This window comes from Hypomesus transpacificus, chromosome 21 (assembly GCF_021917145.1).
Source record: "Hypomesus transpacificus isolate Combined female chromosome 21, fHypTra1, whole genome shotgun sequence".
NCBI lineage: Eukaryota > Metazoa > Chordata > Actinopteri > Osmeriformes > Osmeridae > Hypomesus > Hypomesus transpacificus.
In genome coordinates this window covers 3,423,721-3,433,638 of record NC_061080.1, presented here as the reverse complement: position 1 = coordinate 3,433,638, position 9,918 = coordinate 3,423,721, and the positions used below count along the sequence as shown (strand labels likewise).

Sequence of the window (9,918 nt, the reverse complement as noted above, 5' to 3'; positions counted from 1 at the left end):
CGTCTGGGTAGATTGTAGACCAGACGGGCCGCTGCGTTCTGAATCCTCTGAAGAGGGCGGGTTGCACATGCTGGGAGACCAGCGAGTTGCAGTAGTCCAACTTGGAGAGGACCAGTGCTTGGACTAGCAGCTGGGTGGAGTGCTCAGACAGGTATCTCCTGATCTTCCGAATGTTGTAGAGGGTGAATCTACAAGACCAGGAGACTGTGGCAATGTGGGCCGTGAGGGAGAGTTCGTCATCCATGGTAACCCGGAGGTTCCTGGCAGATGATGAAGGGGTCACCGTCGCAGATCCCAGGGTGATTAACAGATCGTGGGAGATGGAGGGTTTAGCCGGGATGATGAGAAGTTCTGTTTTGGCGAGGTTCAGCTGGAGGTGGTGCTCGGTCATCCAGGCGGAGATGTCTGTGAGGCAGGCCTCAATCCTAGCTGAGATCCCCGGATCAGTCGGGGGGAACGACAGGTACAGCTGCGTGTCGTCAGCGTAGCAGTGGTAGGAAAAGCCATGGGAGGTGATGATCGGTCAGAGTGAGGTGGTGGTACAGAGAGAAGAGGAAGGGTCCAAGGACGGAGCCCTGTGGGACACCAGTGGAGAGCTGGCGAGGGCCTGGCAGTTTGCCTCCCCAGGAGACCTGGTAGGATCTTCCCGACAGGTAGGATGAGATCCACTGGAGTGCAGTGCCAGTGATGCCCATCAGGATCAGGAGCAGGATCTGGTGGTTAACCGTGTCAAACGCTGCAGAAAGGTCCAGCAGAATGATGACGGATGACCTGGAAGCCGCTCTGGCAGACTGGAGGGCAGTGTTGACTGAAAGAAGGGCAGTCTCTGTGGAGTGGCCAGTCTTGAAGCCCGATTGGTTGGGGTCAAGCAGGTTGTTCTGAGAGAGAAAGTAAGACAGTTGGTTAGATACATGCCGTTCAATTGTTTTTGAGAAGAAGGGTAGCAGTGATACCGGTCTGTAGTTCTGGAGGATGGCAGGGTTAGGGGAGGGTTTTCTGAGTAGAGGGGTAACTCTGGCCTGTTTGAAGGCAGAGGGAAAGGTGCCGGAGGTAAGAGAGGAGTTTAGGACATGGAGAAGAAAAGTTATGATGGAGGGGGAGATGGTTTGAAAGAGAGGGGAGGGGATAGGATCAAGGGGACAGGAGGTGGGGCGATGAGAGAGAATGAGGTCAGAGATCTCTGCCTCGGACAAGGGAGAGAAAGAGTTTAGACATTTAGTTGGGTCAGTCGTGGAGGGTGAGAGGGTAGGAAAGGTGGGTTTAGGGAACCGACTGCTAATGTCGGCAACTTTTTTCTCAAAGAAGGAGGAGAAGTCGTCTGCTGTCAGGGTGGAGGGAGGGGGTGGGGGAGGTGGGTTAAGAAGGTAGAAAAAAGCTTGTGGGGGTTTGAAGCAGAGTTAATTTTGTTCAGAAAGTAGAGGGTTTTAGCACCAGTTATGTGAGAAGAGAAAGATTTAAGGAGGGAGTGATACTTATCAAGGTCCAGACCGTCTTTGGACTTGCGCCATCTCCTCTCAGCTTCCCGAAGGGTGGACCGTTCTTCACGAATAACATTCGTAAGCCACGGGCAGGAGGGAGAAGATCGCGCAGGCCTGGTTGACGGGACAGAGAGAGTCAAGTGATGTAGTTAAAGTGGTTAACAAGGAGTTGGTGGCAGTGTTAGTGGGGTGGGACGAGAACTCGTCAATGGGAGGGAGGGAGGATGTTACAATAGAGGAGAAATGGGAGGGAGATAGGGAGCGGAGGTTGCGGCGGAAAGTTACAAGGGGAGGGGAGGTAGGAGGGTTTGGAGGGAGAGAGACAGAGAATTGGATAAAGTAGTGATCAGAAGTGTGCAGTGGGGTTGCAGAGGCTAAGTCAGTGATACAGTTACGTGTCAGGACGAGGTCTAGCTGTTTGCCTGCCTTGTGGATCGCCGGTGTGTCGTCAGGTCAAAGGAAGTCGACGGCCTGCGTTCCTTGGAGGTGGATGTTGAAGTCCCCAAGGACTATCAGGGGGGTTCCATCATCCGGGAGGACGCTGAGGAGCATGTCCAGCTCCTCCACAAAGTCGGCTAGCGGTCCTGGTGGGCGATAAAGAACCATTAAGCATGCTTTGATAGGATCAGTTAGCATAGCATAATGATGTTAAAATGATTTGGCAGTAACAGGGAGTGGTGTGGATGTGTATTTCATATGTGGGGATAGAAGCAACCCTGTCCCACCACCCCGCCCGGTTGAGCGGGGTGAGTGAGTGAAGGAGTGGTTGACGGAGAGAGCAGCTGGAGTTGCAGTGTTCTCTGGGCGGATCCACGTCTCAGTCAGCGCAAGGGCATGAAGAGAAGCATGAGATGCAAACGCTTATGCCTTGGGCCGGCCCTGGACACTAGGTCAGGCCTGTATCGACGTGAGACCAGCATTGGATCTATTATGTTTCCTTGCCCAGCTTTAAGAGAGACAGGATCAGTCAACAGTGAACAGCCTCCTCTCTCTCTTGATCCTCATCAGTTTATTTTTGTTCCTTTTGCACACCGCTATGAGCCATATACACAGTATATGTATTTATTAATTTGTTTATGTAAAAAAAATGTGTAAAAGAATTTATTCATTCAGTTTTTCAATTTATTCACACTTATCCACAACGACTCACTAAAATAGATGGATATCTCTATTGTACTATGTGTGAATTCCCTAGCTATCAAGGCCATCATCGTGGTGTTGTCATCTCATTTTACCACTTCTTCTAGGTGAGGTGAGGACAGGCCTGTCTTGAGATGAGCGTAAAAATGTGTATTGCGTATGCGTCGTGCACGTCTTGAATGTTTGTGTGCGTGTATAAATGTGTGGCCTTTTTGTACATAACGCACCTAACGTTGACAAGATCCTGACAATGAGTGTGCACTAGTGCAATACTGCACAGTCATCTTTGAAAAATCAGAGAATTGTATCTGTATGCTACATAAAATACAATATTATTGAGTTCAAAGTTTAACTATGTAACAAGTTCAAAGAAATTATTCCATCCTGTCCAGCAGTTTAACATGCTTCAGACAACAGGCCCACATGCCCTTTGTGAAATGACTGAATAGTGATTGAAACTAGTGAAGTTTGCTGGCTAATTTTCTTGATAGCTAACATTAGCTAGTGTTTGATACTGATTTTTCAGGACTCTGGCATGGAACAGAGATTGCCATCTTTGTGTCACTAATGGAGTACATCTGGAGAACTGCGTAATGGAGATGTATTATGAAGCATGACGCATGCAGTTGAATGTAATTTTGAGTGCAATAAGCTTTAATGATCACCAAAGCCACAAGACAGATACCAATCATTATGCTGTTTTTAAAAACTGTTCTGGAAAGTATACCCAAATATACCCTCATGTAGTGAAAAAATCACTTCAGGATATTTGAAGTCTCTGGATACTGTTGTTTAAATATGAATCAAACTGGATAATAGAACAGAAGCACAGTACAATTATGACTGTCCTAATTAAGGATTTGTTGGAAGATCAAAAAATAAAGGGTGCGTAATGATTAAGAAATTAAGCTGCAGGGTTTTCCAAGGAGGGCTGCCTCTGTAAGAGCAGTGCTCAGTGCAGTCGTAGATGGCATCATTCTTCAGGATGAGCCAAAGATGGCCCAGATCATAGGACACATGTTTCACCTGGCCGCTGTAGAGAGGAATGTTGGTCCAGCCGGTACCTTCAGGTTGACAAGCAGAGGTGGAATCCCTGCAATGGAGACATTTCACTTCTCTTCATGAAGGAATAATTTACAGTTGAGTAAAATGCATCACTATTATGAAAAAATACAGAAGAGCTTGTGAAGACAAACCTGCGGAACACGTCTCCTACAGAATTCACTCCATAGACAGATCCGTCACTTCCCACCTCGATCATAGACAGGCTTCCTGGAACCTTCTGCCAGGTACCGTCCCCCTCACAATTAAAGGAGTTCACCCCCTAAAGGACCCAACAAAGGCTGATAAGCAAAATCAATTCATTTATTGATAGTAATTATTCCACAGACAGAGCCCAGTACAGCCCAGCCTTACCTTCCTCACAAAGATGTGATCAGCACTGTTAACACCCCAGCAGCTATAAGGACCACAGCTGTAGTACTTCAGGCCACCAGGAATTTGGCGCCAGTTCAAAGCACTATTACTTCCACTGTAACCAACTGTGTTCTTCTTTGGAAGACAGTAGATTGCATCGACATGATTTGCTCCTGCCACAAACTGGTCTCCACCAGCATCAATCTGCTTCAAGAGACCTGATCCAAAACAAAAACATGAACTTATGGTTTCTCACAATCCCATATGGAAAAGGTCTGTAAAAAACCTATAGGAATTACACTATTCATGTACAATACGTCTGTGGGAAAGAGCTTGCACATACAGCATATTTCACACAGGAAAGGTCCTTCAACATCCAGGTAAGTCATAGATCATAATTTTTTTGTTACCCTTTTTCTCCATTGCTTTGGCTCATTTCACGAAACAGAAATGACATTCTCAAAACACGTGCAAACTTTCAAACCGCTGGGCACTTGTTCACAACAGATTGGAATTTGTCATTCCTTTAATCCAATTGCAATTGTATTGGCACATCCTTGTAAATGACAAGTGCAATTGCCTACAGTTTGCACACATTTCAAATGATTTAGCACATCTTTGAAATGGTTAGGTATAATTGCCTTCGATTAGGCCAACTATCAATTGAAAATATCTTGCTGGTCTAAACTGACTTGTTTCTCAGTCAAGTGGTTGTTCTCTGCAAAACATTGGCATAATTTCCTTGTGTACATCACCTGCACAATAGTTCACTCCACTGTCAAAATCTTTCAGGCACATAATACCATGAAAAGCATAATGGTATATACTGTAATATGGATCTCTTGGATCATCTGCTACAGTCATTGTCAGATGCAACTACAACTTTACCAAACAAGGGGACACATCCGATCACCAATCTCACAGTAAGTTTAGTTAGCGACAGGAGCTATCCAGGAGTATAAATGCTTCCTTCAAATATATAGATCTTGTCCCAGGCCAGCTCGGGGGAAACATCACTGTTTGTACTGCCATTTCAGAGAATGGTGTAGTCACCCACATTCCCAGTCTTGGCCCATACAATACCCAGCCACTCCTGGTGTCCTTGAACCGATTTGATCCCTCTACATGAGGGGTTTGGTAGGGCCTCACTTTCTTACATTTGTCATTGTGTGGGACAATGTAAGCTTCCACTGTCGCCCACTCATCAGGGTTCACTGCCCATCAAAGAATGCTGATGGTGCTCATATCACCCAACTCCCCATTCCTTAGTCCTATCCAGGAAGTTTTCTGCATGGAAGTGGAGGGTTTATGAGCATCGGGCTCAAAACTAGGGCTCCCTGCTCCAGACAATGGATGCTGCTTGTGATGATGTCACAGCAGATCAGTGTAGGGGATTGTTGAGGCATGCACAACGATTCTTCCCCTGTTGCATCGCAAGGGTGACCATCAGATGAAATCTGAGGCCAGACAGACAGGAGTGCGAGGATGAGCAGGAGAGTGAGGACGACAACTAGTGAAACTCCAGCTTTGCTTTACTTTCTTACTGTATGCGTTTCCTTCTTGCCATGAAATGCACCCTCTGCAACACTGACTAGGAAAGTGTCACTTGCCTGAAACTTACCGTGGTTACTCATAATGTTAGTTTTGATGTGCTTAGTATTGTATGACAGTATATTGTGCTGTACACATTTCCTGTTACAGTAACCATGATGTATGGCAATTACAGTAACAATTTCCATAGCAGTGTAAGTGCAATATGTGACGTGAAACCTTGTAGGCTACTCTTGAATTACGAATCTTTTTTCTGTATGATACACATTTACATGTTACACGTATTCATTTAGCAGACACTTATCCAAAGCGACTTCCAAGAGAGCTATACAAAAGTGCATAGGTCAATAATCCTAAACGAGAATTTCTTTCACAATGTATGCTTCATGTTTTGGCTACCCGAAATGTTTGGGGCTATCGCGTTGTTATGATCAGTGACCTATGCACTCTTGTAAAGCTCTCTTGGAAGTCGCTTTGGATAAAAGCATCTGCTAAATGAATAAATGTAAATTGAGACACATTGTATTCTGGAAAGAACATCTACAGTAACTGTAGCACAGTGCACATGAGGGATATTTCTAAGGTCCACTGCCATTCTGACAAAACATCTAAACATTTTGACCCGCAGTGGTTACACAATGCCAAACTGACTTTTCATTTTGGGGGCACTGACTATTTGTATGAGAAAAGGATTTAGTTGACTGATTTGTCTGTTTATCTGAAAAGCTGTCTGTTTAGGAAAGAGATGACCCTTTGCAGGTGTTCCATGGTGTTTTGCTGAACCATCTGGGTTATTTTGGCAAACGTATTTAAAGGTTTGAGAATGTCCTCTTTTTTCCTCGAGAGATGAGCCAAAGCAATCGAGAAGGAACTTTTCATTTTGGGGGCACTGACTATTTATATGAGAAAATGATTTGGTTTTGAAGCATGAGTTAACTGTTTTGGGTGAGATATGAACTTTTGAAGGTGATCTATGAAGTTGTGCTGAACCATTTAGGCTATTTTGCTAAATGCACGTGGAGCTTTGAGAATGTCATTTCTGTTTCAAGAATTGAGCCAAAGCAATGGAGAAAAACTGTAAAGGGGCCATAATTCTGTATGTTAACACACTTGTTATTGTATTTACTACATCAAAAATTAACATTTACAATCTTTCTCCACATGGGTTGACATCATAATAAAGACACACATTATTTAAAAAATATATAAAAATGTTTGTTAAATCATACCAGCACATTCCTATGAAATCATACAACTACCTGAGTTGTAGACATGTCGCACTTATCCGTCTAAAAATGACTACATGTAAACCTTGTCTATTTGTGGCCCACAATTCCATTTATTATTATTATTGGTGTAGTTATTCTTACCAGGTACATTCACCCAGTCAGTCCCAACTAGTTTAAAGATGAGATTCTCTCTGTTGGCTCCCCAGACTCCTGCAGGTCCTACGGTGACATGCTTCAGTTTGCCTGGCAACTGTGTCCATGATAATCCAAACCTTGTGAAGATGCTGCCGTCTTGGTTGACCCCAAAAACTTGTCCAACACCTACATCAATCTGCACCAGAGATATGTGTACATCAAATCCTGCATGACAAACTAAAAAAAACACTTGGGTTGGTGGGGGTTGTCAGACAGAGCAGAGAAACATGGAAAACATGCACAAGATTGAGTAACAGTCAGACAAACTTACCCACACATGAAGTCAGCAACAGACAGTGCAGGGCAAAGAGGAGTGTTGCGATACAGAGAGGCATGGCTCACTCAGTGACTAACTAACAAGTAAGTCTGTAGGAGGACAGAGGAGCAGATTTATACCAACCAACGTCCGTCACAACTATGTCAGAAGGGGAGTAAAACTGAAAAGTAGAGGCCTCACCACCACACCTCAAATACTGGTTCCACCACACCAAACTGTGAAACACACCTGATTCAAATGAATGGGTCGTTATCAGGCCCATTTATTTGAATCAGGTCATGTGTTGGAGCAGGGAAATATCTAAAACATGCAGGGCAGGAGGTCCCGTGGACCAGGATTGAGAACCACCGTCTATAGCATACAGATGACCCCGCCCCCTCCCCCCGCAACAAAGTTTGGACATCTTTTACACATGCAGATGTCATGTGCTGTTGTAAACAATGCAACTAGTGGAAGCGGCAAGGTGCTCAGTGCTCACTGAGAAGGTGGTCGACCAATGACGGTCAGACCTCGCGCAAGAAGGTGAAACGTGAGGGAGATACACTTTCCAAAACTTGTAAGGGCGTAAACACTAGTTTGTGAAGGACCCAAAGAAACAAAAATATCCACCAACGCAAAATTAATTAACAAATGTTTTTGGTCTCAAAAAGAGGACATATCCAGATAAAAGAGGATGTCTGGTCACCCTAGGTACAGATCAATGGTTAAAAAAAAAGGTGATACAAATAAACTGCAACCAAAACTAAGCTCAGACCTTCGTTTCAAGCTTCGTGTCGTCCGTCCGTTTCTCGTCCGTCCGTAACCTGCTGCTGTTTTCCACCTCCCTTCTCTGTCCCAAATCCGCCCTTAAAAACCATCCTGAGCTGGTGGTGTGTCCAATTACTCAGGTGTTGTCCATTTCGCTGATCCCCAGTCTAATTCAACGAAATAAACTCTACACGGCAAAATATGTGCCCAAACACAACTCAATACAAAACACACAAATCAAAGCAATTAAATCAAGTGTAAAACATAACTAAATAACAGTACATGTTACTGTTAATGTACATTAGGAATCAGTAAATTGTCAACAGCTCTCATGAATGTCCCACTTTGAAATACGTATTATTTGAGTATTAGGTTACTTACATAAACACGCACAATGTACTTCCACACTATTCCTATTGCTCACTAGCCTGCACTTATTTCATGCAGTACATTTCATTATGCCGGAGAAGCACTCATCTTGCCTGTGCATTTTTTGTGGACATTTCGCTTTAATATGACTCAAAACTGTAGGCTAATGCTTGTACGATATCACCTCCTAGTAGAAATAACTGGCACAATAACTGGCACTCATTTGAATGAACATTTTCAGACACGGTGTCCGGTCCTGCCATCAGTCACTCCTCCCTCCGTCTGTCAGCTAACAATGTCTCTTGTACGGTGGAGTGTTCTGTGAAGAACGGGAGAGATGTGACCCTAACCTTGCACAAAGGAAAGGAGAAACTTAACCAGACCAGCAGTCCTGATCTCTCCTCCAACATCTCTCTCCATCTGGAGATGAAGGACCAGGATGGAGACACCTACAGCTGTGTGGCTGAAAACCCCATCAATAACCAGACAGTCAAACTTAACAAGACAGAGCTGTGCCCAGGTCAGTGGCTGTTTCTCTCCATGTCAAGAGAAGCAGATGACAAACAACTAGACATGGCGACTCTGAATTCTCAGTTTTCATAGTAACATCTCTGATGCACTTCATTACACACAGTATCCACACTATAGTATACTGTATTGTCTGTCGGTCTGTTTACTGTGGGGTAGAAAAACACCTGGTAAGAAGACTTAAAGACAACCTGCCTACCACTCCCTTTTGACAACAGAACCAGGAAACTCTAGTAAAACTCCCTGGTTGTGTGTTTGTGTTTCTTCAGATCTTGCTACATCCAGCAGCTCTGTTTACAATCACCTTTGGGGCATCCTGGTCTCTGGAGTCCTGGTGGCTGTGGTTATGGCTAGGGCTGTGGCATTATACAGGAAGTTTGAGGTAGAATATTCAACCAAAGTTTAAAATGATAAGACAGTCATTCTAGTATATACTTGTATTGATGGCACTCTGATTGCTGAAGTTCTGCATGTTCTGGTAAGAGTTTACATTGTTGTGTCTCACAGAGAGCTTGGGGATTGAGAGGGAACCTCCACAGAACATGACAGTTGTGCCAACTGTCATCTGATGACCAGTGATGCTGTCGGCAAGCAGACACCCTGCCCTAACCTCTGAAATGCTGAAGAGTTGCTGAATGAAGATTTTGCTAAGTAAGTTTTACACCTCACTGTGGTCAAGATGTGGTCTGAACATTGTAAAAAAAGATCATAATTTGGTTTCTTGTCAATATTTTTTCTAATGAGAGACAAATAGCCTACAACAAAAAGAGTCAACATTCCTCAGATATGATCACTGTACATCAACATGCAAATGCGTAATGATTAGGGCTGTCAAAGTTAATGACGCGTTTAACGCAATCTCATTTTAACCCGACAAAAAAAAATAGTGCCGTTAAGGCAGGTTGCTTTTTGACCCTGGGAATCACCTGTCGTCACATGATTTCGAATTCCGACGGTAGCTGAATGATGGAGAGAAGGATTTTAGATG

The 9,918-nt window shown here is 44.2% G+C and overlaps 1 protein-coding gene across 1 annotated transcript; it reads right to left on the bottom strand.

Annotated features, from left to right (window-relative positions):
- Nucleotides 1–3,470: 3,470 nt before the first annotated feature.
- Nucleotides 3,471–7,288, bottom strand: LOC124483711 (fish-egg lectin-like). Its single transcript, XM_047044257.1, has 5 exons — nt 7,285–7,288; nt 6,956–7,135; nt 4,035–4,252; nt 3,815–3,942; nt 3,471–3,711 (listed from the first exon to the last, which is right to left on the bottom strand). Exons 1-5 carry the CDS (start codon nt 7,286–7,288, stop codon nt 3,471–3,473), a joined length of 771 nt encoding a protein of 256 aa, XP_046900213.1.
- Nucleotides 7,289–9,918: the final 2,630 nt, after the last annotated feature.

What these genes read in the sequence shown, in the direction of transcription:
- LOC124483711 (XM_047044257.1), bottom strand. An exon ending in TGACTGGGTGAATGTACCTG is followed by an intron (nt 4,253 to 6,955) that starts GTAAGAATAACT and finishes GTTTTGGATCAG; the next exon opens with GTCTCTTGAAGCAGATTGAT. An exon ending in ATCACATCTTTGTGAGGAAG is followed by an intron (nt 3,943 to 4,034) that starts GTAAGGCTGGGC and finishes TGGGTCCTTTAG; the next exon opens with GGGGTGAACTCCTTTAATTG.